We start from the raw sequence: 19,185 nt of genomic DNA on the forward strand, positions 1-19,185 counted from the left end.
AGAATGAACGCCTTCTTAGGATCAGGACATACCCTGCTGCACTGGATATAGAAAAGTTGACGTTTAAATTGGTTTCTTTTTAAAGTAACTTTGGGATTTTTTCCATATATTTATGCTCACTTAACATATTTAAGAAAAATGTTCCTTAAACTTTTTTGGTAAAGCAGTTATTTAGTAAATATGGGGGCTGGTCGTTTGATGACTTGTCCCTTTAGCCCATTTGGAGGAATCAGTTAGCAGCAAGCAGGCTCTGATCCCTCCCGCCATATATCTCCAGAGACTCCAGCAAATCCAGGCGGGGTGGGGGGCAGGCTGTGCCTTGCTCTGGGAATTTCACTGTGAGGCACCTGGAATTGTAGACTTTCTCATTCCAGGTGGGACATCCGGAGTCAGTAGGAAGGGAGAGAGGTCCTGGGCTCCCGAGTCACACAGACCTGGCCTAGAATCTCAGCTCTCCTGTTGGCCTTGGACAATTTGCTTGATGTTTCCCCTCTTAGCCTCAGTTTTCTCATCTGTAACATGGAGAAAAGCAACGTATGGAACTGTGACGAGTCAATGAAATCATGAATGTCCAACACCAAGCTCAGTGCCCCTCCCCCACCCCTCCCCCACCCCCCCTCCCCCCTCCCCCAGGACCCTATCTCCCTAAGGACCAGGTTTTGAGCATTTCCACAGTATCAGTGTCAGGTATTGAGTTTGAAGCTTTGCTGGCATGATTACATTGAATTCTCATGATATCTCTTTGTGAGAGGCTTGGAGAAGATTGCCCCTGGCCAAACCCCACAGTGGTTGGAGGCTTTGCGTGTGGTTTGTAGGACTCAAGCAATATTGCTGAGTCTGAGGGGATCCAGTGTGGGACCCCCTGCTCTGTGCTTAGAGGTTGGCTGATGACCCCCTGAGTTCCCCTCCGCTATGGAGGGCCCTGCTCACCCCACCTGGTGTCTGCCCACAGGTGTTCCAGCAGTACCCTGAGTCCCGCCCCCTTACCATCAGGATCCAGGTACCGAACCCACCTTCTGTGACGCTGCAGAAGGACCAGGCGGTGGTGAATGTGTTCGCCACCTCTGAGGTCATGGTCTCCCAGCCCAATGACGTCGAGACCACCATCTGCCTCATCGATGTGGTGAGTGGGGGTGGGAGGTCATGTGGTCTCTGGGAGCCTGCAGACACCTTCAGAGCCCCCCACGCCCCCCCATAGTGACTATGAGATGGATTTGGGGGCCACATGACCTGATTCAAATGCAAGCTTTAAGGGCATTTGTGGCTGTGTGACCTTCGGGCTTCATTTTTTTCCTGTACCCCATGGCAGTGGCAGCAGGGCATTAATGAGATGCTCAGGAAAGTACCAGAAATACCAGAAGGAAGCCAAAAGTGCTGGCTGGTATTATTTTCACAGGTTGTGTACCACAACCCATGCTGAAGCAGTCCTCAGTCATTTGTTCAGCAATATTTATTGAGTACCTACTATGTGCTGTGTTTTCTACTATAGGCTGGAGAAAGGGGAACAAAACAGGTAGTTCTGGCTTTCTTGTCCATGGTACTCAGGAGGAAAAGATACAAATCAACAATTTCCACAATTATTTCATAGAGGGGAATTCTCTTAAAATGATGTAATTCCTTTGATCGAAAGTCTTTCTCTCAAACTTACACACAGCCCATCCTCTGTCATCCACAAAGTCCTTCCTGAGCATCCTCCGGTCACCTTTTGGCTTCTCGGTGTTCCTCCAACCTGCCAGGCACAGTCCCACTCGGGGACTTTGTCTCGAATGCTCTTCTCCCAGACATCTGCGTGGCTCACAGCCTGACTTCCATCAGGTCTCTGATCTAATGTCACCTTTTCCGAGAGGTCTTCCCAGACCACCTGTCTCAAATACTCCCACCCCTCCCATCTCTCTCCCTGTCTCCCTTGCTTTACATTGCTCATAGCCGTAATGTGATATTATTAAATGAATTCATTGGTTAGTTTATTACTGGGCAGAGACCCAGACCATTTTATTCACTGTAGGATCCCCAGAGCCAGGCACAGAATCTGGCACACAGGAGGTGTTTGGTAAATATTTGTGGAAGGAAAGTGCTCACTTGTATTGAGTGCCATTTCCCCCTCGGTGGTGAAAGGTTCGGGCTCAGACACTTAGGGTTCTGTTCTGTCTGCTGTATCTTCCCAGTCTCTCCTCCCAGGGCTGGAGACGTGGTGAGCCATCTCTAGTATGGGAGGTGGGTGTTCTCGGCTGGAGCGCACATGGAGTCCATGCTAGGCTTCGTCAGATGAGAACTTTAAAGGGCTGATTCTCACCCAGGAGTGGAGATGGCTGCCCGTCAGCCAGTCCCCTGTTGATGTGTCCCAGCCATGCAGGAATTTTTTTCCATCAATAGCCCATACATTTGATCCAGCTCAGAACCCTGCCGTGACCCCACTGCCCCCAGGATCAGCCCTGATTCCGCTCCAGCCCATGTGCCCTGCCTGGTCTGGCCCCACCCCCACTCCAGCCTCCAGGAGTCCCCTCCCTCCTCACACTCTGGTTTTCTCTCTGTCCCTCTGCCAACCCCTTTCCTGCCCTAGCTCTTATGCACATGCCCTTCCCACTGCCTGGATCATTCTCATACCCTCTTTTCCATCTGGCCAAGTCGTACATACTCTTCAGGCCTCAGCTGAAAAGTGCCATTTCCCCAGGAGAATTTCCCACGCCTGGATCGGTCTCTGCCATATACATCCAGTGCTCCTGCTGCTCTCCATCGTCCTAATTATTGTTTTTACTAATAGCATCGCTTGAAATTGTTGGAAGCTTCCCTTTTCTCACAAGACCAACTTGTTTTATTTTATTTTGGTGGGGGGGAGGGCCGAGAAGCAAAGAGGGGTCTTCTGACAACAAGGCTTCTGCTTAGAGAAGGGGATGAGTCTGAACCTTTTATGCCCTCTCTTGGGGGGGGGGGGCGGGGCAGTTATGACTGACAGTGATGATGCCCAATCGCAACTACAACAACTGTTCTGAAGCAGGTCTCCTAGGCTGCAGGCCAGGCCCGCCTCCTCTGAGACAGCTCAGAGAAACTCAGCAAACACCCCCGACCCCTGTGCCAATCATTGGCTACCTGTGGCTGTTGTCTTTCCTAAGAATGTTCCTCCAGCCTTTGCTGTGACTTACTTGTGAACAACAGTTAATGCAGGCAATTTATGATTCCCAACTCCTTCCCTCCAGAGGTGGGGAAAATCCATTACATTGTGTGTTATTGGGGGTCTCAGAGGGAGCTGTAAGATGGCAGTGACGTTCCATTCACCTTCCCTTTCTTCCAGGACACAGAACTCTTGGCCATGTTTTCCGTGGAGAATGATAAGCTTATGATCGACGCCAAGCTGGACAAGTAAGTGGGTTTGCTGCCGAGGGTTCTCGCTTTTCATAAAGACCTCTTTGGCATTCTCATGTCTGGTGCCAACCCACAGGGAGGGCTTAGAGGTCTCTGGACTTGGCTGCTGGGTAAATCCAAGGGACTGCACAAGGGAAAATGGGCCATAACTGCCAAAACCACTGGTGTGAGCAGGGCAAGAAGGGTGGAGCTGTGAGCCTCACAGAAGGACCTGCCGCCAACCACAGCATGGACAGTAATGATACTGCTGCGGCTGGTGACTAGCCAGGCTCTGTGCTGGCTACTTCTGTGTCTGATCTCGTTCAGCCTTGCAGTGGCAGGGCTATTATTCTCCCATTTTAAAGAGGAGAAAACTAAGTCTCAGAGAGGTGGATTTATTTACTCAAAGAAGGCTACAATATGAGAACAGAGTGGGGCTGTGAGCCATCCCAGTCTGTCTGACTTGGAGCTGTGTCGAATGGTTACAAGCACCAGCTACGGAGCCAGTGGTATGGGTTCAGATCCTCCCACGAACCCCGACTGGCTGTGTGATGTAGCCAGGTGACCTTGCCTCTCTGAAACTCAGTTTTCTCATCTGAAAATGGGCATCGTTGTCTCTACCTTATAGGACTCATAATAACAGCTGTTGTTTATTGGATGCTTTCTATGTGCCAGGCATTGAGCTAAGCCTTCAAGGTGTCTTCATTCATTTAATTCTTGACATCAGCCTATGGCCGCAAGGGTTATTATTACTGTTATTATTGTCTTGAAGGGTCCCACTTCAAGACAAATGAGAGTGTATGTAACACTTGCAGCGTGTGCCTAGTTCATTGTAAGGTTGTTGTCTTGCAACAAATATTTATCAAGCTCAACAGTGAGAGCTACTCCTACTGTGATGCTAATTGGAGCCATTCAGGAGTTGCTAAGGAGGTCTGAGACTGAGGCCTGGAGGGAGAGAAGGGGTAGAGTAGAGCCCCAAAACTTCCAAGGGCAGGAAAGAGCTTGGGTGTCCTGGATGGAGCAGGAAGAAGGAGGGACGGAGTAGAAGTCGGGAAGGACTCCCACATTCTGAAGCAGAGTCTTCTCCCCTGAGAAGCCTCTATTGTTCCTCATTGGTTTCGCTCCCCCTGGAGGTCAGTGGCTCGAATGTCTCTTTGCCCATGAGCGGGTCTGGTCCAGCCTCTCTCAGGTGGGACTGCTGGTTTGCCTGTGAGATTCAGGTGCAGCAAGACTGAAGCCCTCACAATGCAGAGAAAGACCTTGAACCCAGGCTCGGGCCTCGCTGCTCAGAACAGCCCAGCAGCCATGAGTGCATCTCAGGGCGTGAGTCTGGGGCTTCCTCTCCCAGCTCTGTGGCCTTGGCCGGTTTCCTGGGAGCCTCTGGTTCCTCCTTCGTGGAGTTCCTGAAGGATCTTGCCAGGTGGTGATGATGCTCATGTGTGCATAGCACTCACTGGGTACCAGGGGTGATTCTATGGGATTTACTTGAATTACCCCATTTAGTGCTTATAGACACCCACTCTGCAGAGGAGGAAACTGAAGCACGGGGAAGTTAAGTACTTTGCCAAGGACACATAGCTGCGATGCGAGCCTTATGCACATGTCATCGTGTCTGGTACATAGTTAATGCTCCATAACAGAGACCAGCCATACTCATATTAACTCCCCCAGATCCAGAGGGGTCTCCCTGAGGTTGTTGGTGGACGGTCTTCTTACACTGAAATGTGAGCCTCTTATGATTCTCAGGCAATTGCTACTTCTTTCTTTCTTTCTTTGGCTGCACTGGGTCTTTGTTCTGGTCTACTGCAAACTCTTGGTTGCAGCATACAGACTCCTAGCTGAGGCATGTGGGATCTAGTTCCCTGACCAGGGGTTGAACCCAGGCCCCCTGCATCGGGAGCTTGGAGTCTTAGCCACTGGGCCACCAGGGAAGTCCCAATAGCTCCTTCTAATGAGCTGTTTTCTTCATCTGCAGGACCAGCCTCAACCTCAGAACCTCAAACGTGGGCAATTTTGATGTAAGTACCAAGCTCAGGCCCCAGAGTTAAGTCTGGGAATGGCACCCCGTGAGACTGGCCGGGGACTGGGATGTCAGTGAATTCCAAAGCGTTGATTGGCATCAGTGCTGTCAGGCCTCATTTTACAGATGGAAAAACTAAGGTCCACAGAGCAAGTGAGGGGCAGAGTCCTGATTCACAGCTCCTTCTACCATGCCTGTGGTGTCCCATTCTAACTGCCCCCACGGGGATCACTTGGCCCAAATCCTCCACCCCAGGGTGGGTGGCTGTGGGAGCAGCCATGACCTTTGGGACCTCTTCCTTCCTGGATTGGGGGGACTCAGCTTTGCCATTGACTCTTGTGTGACCTTGGCTATACCTACCCACTCTATTTCCTCATCTGTAAGGCAAACAGGTTTGAATTTCTTTTGAAACCTCCACGTTCTAAAATTCTGCCTTTCTAAGGATCATGAATCTGAGACACTTATATTCTAGAATTTGGTACTGTTTCATCAATTTTTTCCTTCTTGTGTCCCCCACCCCACCTAAGACTTTGAAAATGCCCATTTGGGGTCGCAAAGAGTCGGACACGACTGAGTGACTGAACTGAACTGCCGATTTTATAAATTGGCAATGAAATTGATGCTTGCTTTCTGGGGCAAGTTTGGGTGAGATTTCCACTTACGCAGAGACAATCAAACCATCTGGTGCTTTTCTTATCCAAACAACTCATAGGATTGATATCATCAGCTTCATTTTATAGATGGAGAGATTGGTACCCAGATAGGGGCAGTGACGTGCTTTACAGCTGGTCGGAGCAGAGCTCAGACTAGAATGGAAATCTCTGGACTCCAAATGGAAAAAGACACCAGTACTTAATGGGAAATTAATGAATATTTCTGGAGCAATAGAAATTGGCATCAGACACTAGGTTGACCTTTTATTTATTTATTTTTAAATCAAGCCTTTCTCCATTGATTCTCAAATCAAACTTATGATTTGGGTGCAATTACTGGCCCACTTTCCAAATAAGAGAATCAAACACAGAGAAATTGAGTGACCTGCCCAAGGGTGTGTTAGTAGTCATTCAGTCGTGTCTGACTCTTTATGACCCCATGGACTGTATAGCCCATCAGGTTCATCTGCCCATGGGGATTCTCCAGGTAAGAATACTGGAGTGGGTAGCCATTCCCTTCCCCAGGGGATCTTCCTGACCCAGGGATTGAACTGGGGTCTTCCGAACTGCAGGCAGACTCTTTACCAACTGAGCCACCAGGTAAGAGGCAGTGCTGGGACTTGAATCCCATGCTCGGTCCCCATAGTATCACGTGGCACCACACCATGGCAGGTATTCTACACAGAAGAGCTTATGTTTGGTTTGGACAAGTACTCCCTGAGGTAATGATTGTCCACTCACATTTTCAGACGTAGAAAGCAAGGTTTAGAGAAGTGAAGAGCAGTTCTATATGAAAAAGGGCTTCCCTGGTGACTCAGAGGTGAAGTATCTGCTTGCAGAGCAGGAAACATGGGTTCGATCCCTGGGTCAGGAAGGTTCCCTGGAGGAGGGCATGGCAGCTCACTCCAGTATTCATGCCTGGAGAATCCTATGGATGGAGGAGCCTGGCGGGCTACAGTACATGGGCTTGCAAAGAGTTTGACACAACTAACTATAGCATGCACACACGCTATATGAAAAGGCTCAAGGCCCAGCATTTTACATGATCTGCTCCTAATCCTCATTGCTTCCTTGCAAGCTGGACTTGTTGGCCCATTTTACAGCTGAGGAAACTGGGGGTCAGAAAGGTAAGGGAAGCTGCCTGGAAGTCCGTGGAAGCTGAGCTGGGGTGGGACCTGAAGTGCTGGTCACAAAGCACAAGGGCCTTCCAAACCACCAAAGACCCCGTGCTCTGTGCCCCTTGGGAAGACCGTTCTCCCTCGGTCTCTGCCTCACCATGAGCCTTGGGCCAGCACTTGCCGGGCACTGGGCCTCAGCCTGCCCATCTGTACAAGGAGCAGGTGGACCAGATGTGCCTTGGGGTTGGTGGTTCTGGAATCACAGGGGCTCCGGCTGCAGCTCCCAGATTCTTCCGAAGATGCTCTTTGACTTCCTCTCCAGCCACGGTGGCGGAGGGCAGGGAGCTCAAGGATCCCTTTGGACCTGAGCGAATCTCTGCTTTTTCGTTCTTCCTCTGCAGGTTGGCCTCTTGGAGGTGCTGGTCGGGAAGATTTTTGACCTGGCGTTCATGCCTGCAATGAATGGTGAGAGAGGGTGCCCCAGGGGTGTGTGGCCTGGGGATCAGGAGGTTACTGGTTTGTTGGGCATATATGATGCACAGCTGTTTCACCTCAAGAGCATTCCTGAGACCTTTACTCTAAGCTTATTTATCTCAGCCTCTGAATGCAAATATTGCCCCAAGATCCCATCAACTTGTTTGTTGCTTTTGTTGTATTATTTTCCTGCCCCACCTTGCTTGACTGATTTCTCTGATTAGCTATGTGAACTTCTTATTATATGTGAAAAGTATATGTGTGTACATTTTAGAAAGTCCAGAGAGGCTAGAAAACAAAATCTCACCTCCCAGAGTCAATTAATCCCAGTATCTGGGTATACTTCCTTCTAAACTTTTCTTCTTTTTTTTTTTTAAATTTTTTATATTTATTTTCATTGGGTTTCTTTTCAGTTGTGGTAAGATATATATATATATATAACATAAAATTTGCCTTCCTAACCATTTTTAACTTAATTCACATGGCTGTGTTCCTGACTTATTTTTTCTGACTTATCTTTAATTGTGTATTTATTTTTACTTGCGCAGGGACCACATGTGTATTTTATTAATGTAAAAAGTTCAATCAGTACAGACAGAACTAAAGTTGCTGTTACCAATATTCCCAGCCTCCTAACCCCTAGACAGTTACATGGTCAGTTAGAGGGTTTTCTTGCCTAAATTTATAAATAGATCAAACAGCGTGGCGCCTCATCTCTGTGGCTCCATGTTGAGCCCTGGGGCCACTGGAGGTTGGGTCAGCTGCTCCATCAAGAACCACAGCCCTCAAGTTGTTACCAACCAGGGTTCTTGGCCCCCTTAATCAATAGAAATCAATAGAAATTGATCAGAGGCCAGACAAGAAATGCAAGCAAGGCTTTATTGGGGTCCCTGCTGTAGCAAGGGGGGAGCAAGAACAAACAGGTTCCCTTGCTTACTGTCTGCCTGAGTGGGGCAAGCTTGCTTCTTATATGTGGTGAGGGTAAGGGTGGTCTAGTGGTCAGGCAGGAGGGGTGACCTAAGTGGTTTGTCCACCCCTTAGGTGGTATTGTGTGTACAGGGCATGCACAGTACCCTGCTTGTGTTCCCAACCTCCTCTTCTTTGCTCCAGGCTCTTCAAAAGTGGCAGTTAGGTTTTTGGTTTGTTTGTATCTTTTGTCCAGAATTTGCCCCAACTGTTATTTTTAGTCCCATACAGTTTCTTTGTATTTTCTTGCTTGAGGAGAGGTGTGTCCAGGTGCAAGCATTGCAGCAAAGGGTCCCAGGTCCCAGCTTGTCTCATTACTACTGGACCCCAACCTCTCTCCCCACTTCTGCATCCTGGAAGATGGGATGAAGAGGGGTGGCAGCAACTGTACCAGCTCAGTTCGTTTTGAGAACTCTTGATGTCAATCAGACCTTTTTTCAGGGGACTGTCACCAGAGGAGACTGAATCAGAACCACAGAAAAGCGCTGGTCACCAAGCCCATGCTCGTTCCCTGGTAGGAGAGGATGATATCAGGAGATGGATGGGACTGGGCTGACCTGGGAGCCAGTAGATGGAGATGCTCACCTGGGCTTCACCACTAGGAGGTGCTGTGAGCTTGACAGCAAGTCCCTCAATCTCACTATACTGCGATTTACCATTCTCAAAAGTGAGAGGTTGGGTTAGATCCATGATTCCCAAGAAGGATTCCATAGAAAATCAGTCCCACAAGATACTCTAAGAAAAGGGTTCCACGACCAAGCAAGTTTGGGAAATACTGCATAGGTTCCTTGGGGGTAGATTCACAATGTCCTTAGTCCTTTGAAAAATCCTGCTGGAAAAAAAAAAAAAAAGAAAAATCCTGCTGGAGTCAGGTAGTGTGTTCAACCTCACTCAGTCCTGTGTTCCCCACCTGCCTCTCCCACCCTTTCCTGGCTCCCTTCCTCATTCGCTTTCTTCCTTCTTTGTTCTAGAATGTTAATCAGCAGGTCTGCTTAGGCTCCGATGACCTAAACCATCTGATGATCTAGACCATCCGTGGAAGTCACTTGTTGGGGTCCCATGTGTTTCCTTCTGTGCCTTCATTCAGCAAGCCTCTGTCTCCTCCACTGTGCTCCACCCAGGTCTGGGTGATGCTGGGGACACAGTCCTTGCCCGAAGAAACTCACAATCTGGTGGTGGTGACAGATGTGAAGACAGGACGTTAGTATGTTGTGGTTTCCATAATGGAGTTGTTCAGGAAGAGTGGCAGGAGCCCAGAGTTGCTCTGTCTGGTGGGTAGGAGACCTCACAGAGGTGACATCCGAACAGAATTTCGGGGAAGTCTCAGAACTCAGCAGGCAGGCAAGGGTGAGGCTGTGTGCTCCCAGCACAAGGACAGGCAAGGACAAAGTCCTGGAGGCATGAAAGACATAATACTGGAGGCTTCGGGAAGCTTGATGGCTCTTGGCCATGCTGATTTACCTGGTCATTTTTTTCCCCCACAGCTGTGCTGGGCTCTGGTGTCCCTCTTCCCAAAATCCTCAACATCGACTTCAGCAATGCAGACATTGACATCTTGGAGGTAAGGAGAGAGAGAGAGCTCTGTTCTGCCTTCCTCGGCAAACCCAGGAATTGGGAGGAAGAAGAGAAGGGAAGGGAAGGGTGGGACAATAGCAGCCTCTACCTTCAAAGGATGGGGCTGAGGGAACAAGAAACAAAGCTGCTAGGAGCCTTAAATGAAGCTTTCATCACTGCCCCCATCTCACAGATGGGTATACTGAGGCTCAAAGCAGTAAAGGACTGGCCCAAAGTGAAAGTGTGACATAGTTCATCAGAAAAATTTTTATTGAGCACCTAATATGTGCCAGACAATGCCCAAGGAGCTGAGGAAACAGTAGTGAACAAAAACCCTGGCCCTTGCAAAGCTTCAACCAGTGGGTAGATGGGCCTTTGGGAAAATATTCCTGAAATAATTACTAATTGGAATCATGGCTAGTGCCATGGAGAAGGTCTTGTTACCACTACCAAAATACACATATGTTCAATATATGAAATTAAAAAAATACAAAAAAGATGAAACAAACACATGTTTATCTTCCTAGATATATTTGCAACCCAGAAATTATTGCTTAGAACATTTTGTTATTTTTCATTCCAATCTCTCTGGAATTTTATTTTTAAACATGGCTTAATCAGGGGGTTGGTCAGTAGAGCATTGGAGTTAAAGAATAAGGGTCCTGGCATCCACTGGCCTGGGTTTAAATCCTGACTTTGTCAGTTTCCAGCTGAGTGATTCTGGGCCTGTTATCTCCGCTATACAAAGGGGCTAATCATAGTGTATATCTACAGGGCTGCACTTAGGATAAAAGAGGTTCTGCACATAAAGTGCCTTGTACAGCCCTTGGCACAGAGTCAGCATTCTAGAAGTGTCTGTCATTATCAGCATCACTGTAATAAAGAAGGTGCAGAGTACATCCTGGTGCACAAACTGTTCTGGCTCCAGGATTTAGTTCTTTAGAACATGATCCCGGAACATGATTCCAGATTGACAAAGTCCTTTTCAAAAGGTGGCACCTATTTGCATAGCCACCAGCTGTGTGCCGAGAGCCAAGCTCCTCACACTCATGCCAGGCTTGGGCCTCAGCCCAGGGGACAGCCCACCCCCCAACCTTTGGGGAAGAGTCAAGAGAGGTGGCAGTGACCTTGAATGGGCAATGTGGGTCAGATGCCGGCCCTGGGCAGTCCTTAGGGGTGCCAGTCATGGTCCCTTCTCCTGAGCTCCTGCAGGACCTCAACACTACTCTGAGCCTCAGTTTCCTCATCTGAAAATGGGGAACACCACCACCACCCACCTAACGGAGTGGGCAATGAGAGATTAAGTGAGATACAGCATTTCAGTGTTAACGGTCATCATTCACTTTTTAAAAATGGGTTAGGAAATGTGAACAGGATTGGCAGCAATTTATTATCCCCATCATCACCACTGTCATCATTTCTACCATTTACTGAGCATGTGCGGTGCTCCATGCACTGTGTTATATGCATTTGGGCCTTACCAGGGCTCCGGTCAATATTTGCCTCACATCGTAGGTGAAGGACCTGAGTATCAGAGAGGGTAGGCCACTTGCCCAAGGTCACTCAGCTGGTGAGAGGCAGGATTTGTCCTGAAGTAACAGAGACAGCTCAAACCAGTGGTACTCAATCAAGGCTGTATTGCAACCCACCTCCCCAGCCTGAAGGGGATTTTGAAATGAGTAAGGGTGAATTTTCTTTCCTGAATAATCACGCTTGAGCATTTTATATCAAAATCTGGGGTTGGCCAAAAAGTTCATTTGGGTTTTTCTGTAACATCTTATGGAATAACCCAAACTAACGTTTTGGCTGACCCAATACATATTATTTTGTTATAAATTACTTATCTTTTATTTCTTCTGTATATTCCAGTAAAAGAATTATACTGGCTTTTAAAATATATGTATCAGTAGATTATGTAATCTATGAGATTCGTTTCAGAATAAAGGAAGTAATATGAAGACCTATAATAAAATGAAAAATGGGTGTTGGGTCTGAAAGGTGAAAAATCACTGGTTTAAAGAAAGATTCAGAAAAAAAAGAGAAAGACTCAGAGGCTCTTGTTGGCTATCTGTTGTTGTTCAGTGGCTCAGTTGTGTCTGACTCTTTTTGATCCCATAGACTGCAGCACACCAGGCTTCCCTGTCCTTCACCATCTCTCAGAGCTTGCTCAAACTCATGTCCATTGAGTTGGTGATGCCACCCAACCATCTCATCCTCTGTCATTCCCTTCTCCTCCTGCCTTCAATCTTTCCCAGCATCAGGGTCTTTTCTCATGAGTCAGCTCTTTGTATCCGGTGTCCAAAATATTGGAGCTTCAGCTTCAGCATCAGTCCTTCCAGTGAATATTCAGGATTGATTTCCTTTAGGATTGACTGGTTTGATCTCCTTGCAGTCCAAGCGACTCCTCAAGAGTCTTATAGGCCCTCTGTAAATGGTAGCTATTCTTCTTATTATTATTACTACTACTATATGGGTCTAGCCATTTATCTTAACTTTTTATTTTAGAATAATTTTAGACTTATAGAAAAGTTGCAAAAATAGTACAGAGAGTTCCAGAACACTCTTCACCTATCTTCCTCCAGTGTCAGCATCTGCTGTAATCCAAGTACAATGATCACAGTCAGGAAATTAACATTAATACAAATCCTCAGGCCTCACCTACCAGCTTTCCCACTAATGTCCTTTGTCTAGTTCAGGATCCAGGCTCCCACTTCAGAGCTGGTTGTCACACCGCCTTAGTGCCCTTCAATCTGTGACAGTTCCTCAATTTTCCTTGTGTTTTGCGACCTTGACATTTCTGATGAGTTGGGCTGGATTTGTGGGATGTCTCTCAGTTTGGATTTGACTGATAGTTTCTCATAATTAGATGAGGTTATGTATTTTTGGCAAGAATGCTGCCAAACAATGCTGTGCCCTTGTCCGGGTACCATGTCAGGGCACATGATGTCAGCATCTCCTTCCCGGAAATGTTCAGCTTTGATCTTGTGGTTAAGGTGGATCCTGCCAGTTTCTCCATCAAGTTACTATGTTCTCCCTTTATAACTAATTAATATCGCATGGGGCTTAAACTTCAACTCTATGCAAATATTCTGCTTCTCACCACACTTTTCCTATTAATTTTGTCGTTCATTAATGATTTTTGCCTTCAACAGTTATTACTGTGCTGTTTGCCTGAATGGTGATTTTTTATCTCTGCAATTCCTTTCACACTTACTAGTTGGAGTTCTGCTGTAAAGAAAAGTTATCCCTTCTCATTTATTTATTTACTCAATTACTTATAACAGCATGGGCACATGGGTATTCATTTCTGCTATGAATTAAGTCTGTTGCTTTTATTATTGTTGTAGATCTTTTTAACTATGAAAACTGGAGCTTGGAAGAGGAGTTTGGAGAGGGTTTGGAGAGGGGCTCAGGCCTGCTTCTCTTTATTTGGAAAAGAAGGAAATGAGGGGTAGGGTATGAAGCATCTTGCCCAAGATCCCCTGCTCACAGCAAGCTAATGACACAGCCAGGGTGATTCTCAGGCCCCTTTGGCCCCAGCTGTCTCCACTGTTCAGAGTTACTGCTGCCAAGAAATGCGGCTGGCCTGACCCCAAGGCAGGCGGCTGTCTGCTGAGCTGCAGCCAGAAGCCACCCCACTCACTAACCAGCGCTGTGTTCTGCCCTCCAAGGACCTTCTGGTGCTGAGCACCTGAATGACGGAGGCAGAGCTGCTGCCACAGCCTGGGGAGAAGCCGGAACCAGTCCTGGAAAGGCTTGGCCTGACACGGTCCCCAGCTCCAAGTCTCTTCAGCTCTTCAACAGGTCCCTCCCCACCCCTCCAACCCTCTTCTCACCTGCCGCTGCCCTGAGAAAGGGTCCAGCCACTGCCCCCATTGACCAACAATCCCATCCATGGCCAGCCCCCCGCAGGGGCATAGAGTTCTCCTAGAAGACCAAGGCCTCTCAGGCTCCATGCCAGACCCCAAGCTGAGAACTTTATGCTTTCAATAAAAGATTCCTCTTTCCCTGCATTTGGGGCGAGTCTCCCCAGAGGACCCTCCCTCAGGGTCTGGGTGTTTCTTTCCTTGTTCAAGACTTTGTGGGGGGTACCTGGCAGATGTAGCTACAGCCTCATGAAAGATGGTTCAGTCCATGACTGAAAAATGCCAGACACCTCTGAGGGCCCTGTGGATGGGTGGCAGAGGGGGTGGGTGGGGGTGGGGAGGGGACCTTAATTCAGTTCTCACCGCCTTCTTCAGCTCTCAGTTTGGCTGATCTCTCATCCTGTTTCCCCACCCCCAACTCCACAGCACACGGGGAGGGTCAGCACTCAGAAGCAGCAAGTTCAGTCATTAGACTGACTGCACTGCTGGAGGGCTGCCTTCTGGCCTAACTCCCATTTGCCAAGATGACAAAGCTCTCCACTCTTTTCTCAGCTTTCAGCTGCCCTCTCCCCTCCCCGCCTTCTCTGTGTTCCCAGCGTGTGACTTACTTCCGTCCAGAAGGGTGGTGGATGGGTGCATCTCAGGTCCCAGGGGACAGATGAAAGAGGCAAAAATAAGATATCCTCCTGCCTCATCCTCCTGAGAGATGTTTATGGAGTGCTTGCTACCTGCTGAGCCTGGCACTGAGACTTTGGTCTCATTTAACCTCGTGAGAGCACCATGAGGTAGGTATCAGGATAGTCCCTATTTTGCAGGTGGGGGAAAATGAGGCAGCAAGAATTGCAGTGATGTGCCCAAGGTTGCACAGCTGCAAAATGACAGAGTTGAGGTTTAAACCTGATGATTTAGCTGCAGGGCTTCAGCCCTTTCCACTTACCACACTGTCTCTGTTCATAAGCTGCAGGGAGAAGCCCTGGGCTGAATTTGTCCTCAAATTTGCACAGTCCCCAGAGCAAAGAAAGCATAAGGAGGGAGTCAAGCACCAGCACTTCCAGGCTTCCACCAGGAAGCATCGCTTTCACTCACATTTCATTGGCCAAAGCAGGTCACATGATCTAGCTTGACTTCAAGGGGTAGGCAAGTGTGGTCAGGAGGAAGGGGAAACCGGGTATATGCGTGAGCATAGTAAGATCTTCGATGTCTAACCTCAGGTCTTCTCTGTGGTTAGAGCTAAGGGGCAGTGAGGCTCCTGTTGCCGTAGAGATTCTGCAGAAATACTAGGCATCGCATGCCTTCAGGTCCAAGTTGAGGAGGCATAGATGCAGCAGCAGCCCAAAAAATGAGCAAGGAAGCTCCCAGATCGGTTCTTTACAAATAAGCTCTTTTTCTAGAAATAAAGCCCAATGACTGTATGTCCATTGAAACTTAGACTCTGGCCAATTATTGTCTGCTGAGAGCGACTGCTCCCCAAGCCCCACCCCAAGGATCCTGGAAACCCTCTGTGCCAGACAGTGAGGGAAACGGCCAATCTCTTCATGTTGAAAACCATCAGACAGCATTCTACAGAGAGGTTTACTCTGCCACAGGACAGCTTTATACATCACCAACCTCAACTCTGGCATCAGGAGGTCATTAAAGAGCAAGACTTTTGGAGTCAGGAGAATGGGGTTCACATTCCATCACTGTCACTGGTTGACTTAGTGAGGCTCTTAGCCTTCTAATCTTCAGTTTTCTTATCTGTGGGCTTTGCTGGTGGCTCAGATGGTAAACTATCTGCCTGTAATGAGGGAGACCGGGTTTGATCCCTGGGTTGGGAAGATCCTGTGGAGGAGGGAAAGGCAACCCACTCCAGTATTCTTGTCCGGAGAATTCCATGGATGGAGGAGCCTGGCAGGCTACAGTCTATGGGGTTGCAAAGAGTCGGACGTGACTGAGCGACTAACACGTTCTTATATGTAAAATGGATAATAATAATAATACCTTAAAATGAGTGTGAGGCTATTTAGATGAGATCATTTTTTGTTGTTGTTGTTTTCTGAGGTGCTTATTAGCACCAAGGCTGGCACACAGTAAGTGCTTAATTTCTGCTTGCTGTGGTTAGAATTTCTAGAGTGTGAGCCTTTGGGACCCTCTTGCCTCAAAGACTGCCAGTTATTTCTTCAGCAAAGATGAGCTTCTTCAAGACCAGCAGAAAAGTGTAACTCGGGGTCTGCAACCATGGTGAGCCGTGTGCATGTCCCCCCATGGCAAGAGAAGGAGAACACTTTTATAGAGGGGGAAAGGAAGTTGGGAGGGGTGTAGTAAACAAAGGGTCCTTGGTTTTTCATTGGCTGAATCCTTGCAAGGAGAGGAGAGGAGCCTTTCTTCTTCCTGTCAGGGCTCGGCTATTGTCATGGGATGTGAGAATTCCCTGTTCTGGTCTCCCAACTCTATTGAAGTTTCTGTTGATTAATTTGTGCACCTCTGGTCAGAGCTAAACTGAGACCAAGGAAGGGTACTTGGCATTGCTGGCAAGAGATGCCCAAGGGATCCTTCCTAGAGGAAGGCAGGAGTTTCCCCCCAAACAGCTCCATCAGAGCCACAGAGGACATTTAGAGCAGTTTTAGCAGAGTTATTTGATGCCAGCTTATCGCCTTGAGGGGCATAGAAGTATTAAAGTCCTTTTTACACAGTTTGTATCTTCCTCCCAGTGATTTTTTTTTTCTTTCTTTTTTTTTTTTTTCCAGTGATTTTTAAAAAGAACTTCCCCTCCATGTCTTGTTTTCTCTTTCACTTAAATGTCAGGGAGTTAAATCATTTAGTTTATTCTCAGTAGTCTATTGTAACCCAATGTATTGGGTTTATTCCTGACTGCATCATCCATTCATTCACTAAGTGGCTACCAATTCTGTCCTCCTGGAGCTTCAGTCTTACTCCACAAGACAGATCTTTAACAATAAATTCTGAGAAAACAAGAATAAGTAAATTAGCAAACAAAAAGGCTATTTTGAGATTGTCTTGAGGGTTAAAAAGATAAACACGGATACATATCAAGGAGGGAAGAGGGAAGGGGAGGCACCTTTGGGTGGTCAGAGAAGGCCTCTCTGAGGAGGAAGCATCATCAGAGACCCCTCTAGGGATCTTCACAATCTATTACCCTTCCCCAGGATCCAGGGTCTCTCTCTCTCTCTTGATCTGTTGGTAACACCCAAACCTTAGCTCCGGGGAGGGGGGCTCAGAAAGAAGTAGGGTGGGACTTCCTGTCCAGCCTGCCCTGGGAAGGGTTAGAGGGGAAGAAGTCCCATCTTAAAGGGCGGTGCCTCAAGAGGGTGACCAGAACCTGATTCCCAGGCCAGTGGCTAAGGCTGCTCTGTTCCTACTTCCAGTGTTAGAACCACCTCCTATAAACCCTTATGAATTCATCCATTGTTTCTATTTCCACCTCCACCTTGGTCCCCCTCCTATCATCTTTCCTATGAACCCCTGCTCTGGTGTCCTCACTGGTCTCCCTCCTTCCAACCTAGCACCATTCTCCACTCAGCCGCCAGAGGGTTGGGTGTTTTAAATTGCACGACCAATCACCTACCTTCTGTGCTTCAAGCTCATCTGTGGACTTTTTGTGGTACCCAGAGTGAAATCCAGACCCCTCACCACTGCTCACAAGGCCCTGCAGGGTCTGCCCCAACCCCCTTCTCCAGCCCCACAGCTGGTTCTGTGCAGGTGGAGGGGCAGTGAAGCCCTCCGTATGTCCCTCATGTCTTTCTCAGACTTTAGAACACCCACATCCTTCAACAAGTTTAAGTTTTTCTGCTATTTAATTTTTGAAAGAATTGAACTGTTTGTGGGGGGTACATTTGGGGATCATAAGCAACTCATTTCATTTCCCATTGGCTATGATTTCTCAGAAGTCAAAGGATATGCTCAGGCATTCTTTCAAAGTGAGAAGATGGAAAGGTTTGGAAAACTAGAGAAGGAAAAGGAGATGAGGTTGGATCAGATTAGAATTTGGGCAGAGAAGCTTGGGTGGACGGTCCAAATGATAATGGGTGGTCTAGAAGACTGGGACTTCTGGGTTAGTGACAGGTGTATAATAGAGGAGTGAAGCTTGGTGGGGTTAGCCCTGCTGACTCAAGAGAGGATCTTCAACACCTGGCCTGACTGTTCAGGCCTCAGATCACATTGCCCCTTCCTTCTGCTCATGATAGATGGACCAAACCATCACTGCATCCTGAGTTGACAATGACAAAAGCCAAATAAACTGTTATTTTAAATTTAAAAGTGTGAAGAGGCTTTACTAAGCATCTGCATCAGTTTTGGATGATTTTGAGGGTTCCCTGATAAACCAAGGATGCTCCTCAAAATTGCAGGGATTCCAGGTTTATGCATGTGAGTGAGAGGGCTCCCTGAAGCATTAGGGGGCGGGCAGCAGATTTCATGGCAGGACATGCAATGAGACTTCTCAGGTAACTACATGATGTCCTATTTCAGTTATAGTGGACAAACAACAATGCCAGATGTCCCCCTCAAAGAGCTTGCTTAATAGATGTTTCTGCTACTAATCTTGAGTAACAAACCATATCAAAACTTTGTGTCATAAAGCACAGTTTGTTGTTGTTGTTGTTCAGTTGCTAAGTCGTGTCCAATTCTTTGCAACCCCATGAACTGCAGCACACCAGGTTTCCCTGTCCTTTGCTATCTCCCTGTTGTTTGCTCAAACTCATGACCATTTAGCTAGTGATGCCATCCAACCATCTGATTCTCTGTCACCCCCTTCTCTTCTTGCTCTCAATCTTTCCCAGCACCAGGGTCTTTTCCAATGAGCTGGCTCCTCGAATCAGGTGGCCAAAGTATTAGAGCTGCAGCTTTAGCATCAGTCCTTCCAATGAGTATTCAGGGTTGATTGCCTTTAGGATGGACTGGTTTGATCTCCTGGCTGTCCAAGGGACTCTCAAGAGTCTTCTCCAGCACCACGGTTCTAAACCATCAATGCTTCAGCACTCAGCCTTCTATATGGTCCAGCTCTCACATCCATATATGACTACTGGAAAAATCATAGCTTTGACTATACAGTCAGCAAAGTGATGTTACAGTTTTAGTTACCACATAGATTCTGTGGATCAGGGCAGCTCATCTCTGCTCCAAGGTGTCAGACCTCAGCTGGGAATAATGGCTGGGTGACTTGATATCTGGGGGATGGAATCACCTGGAGGGTTCTT

At 47.7% G+C, this 19,185-nt stretch overlaps 1 protein-coding gene across 1 annotated transcript in view; it reads left to right on the plus strand.

Moving 5' to 3' along the window:
• Positions 1-14,113, plus strand: part of BPIFB4 (BPI fold containing family B member 4) — a 28,932-nt gene extending 14,819 nt beyond the window's left edge. The window contains exons 12-17 of the mRNA XM_043884353.1: positions 953-1,123; positions 3,290-3,357; positions 5,315-5,357; positions 7,532-7,595; positions 10,055-10,131; positions 13,796-14,113. Coding sequence (XP_043740288.1) covers positions 953-1,123; positions 3,290-3,357; positions 5,315-5,357; positions 7,532-7,595; positions 10,055-10,131; positions 13,796-13,819 — 447 coding nt within the window. The 3' untranslated portion in view covers positions 13,820-14,113. The remainder of the gene's footprint in view (positions 1-952; positions 1,124-3,289; positions 3,358-5,314; positions 5,358-7,531; positions 7,596-10,054; positions 10,132-13,795) is intronic.
• Positions 14,114-19,185: the final 5,072 nt, after the last annotated feature.

This window comes from Cervus elaphus, chromosome 23, assembly GCF_910594005.1.
Source record: "Cervus elaphus chromosome 23, mCerEla1.1, whole genome shotgun sequence".
NCBI lineage: Eukaryota > Metazoa > Chordata > Mammalia > Artiodactyla > Cervidae > Cervus > Cervus elaphus.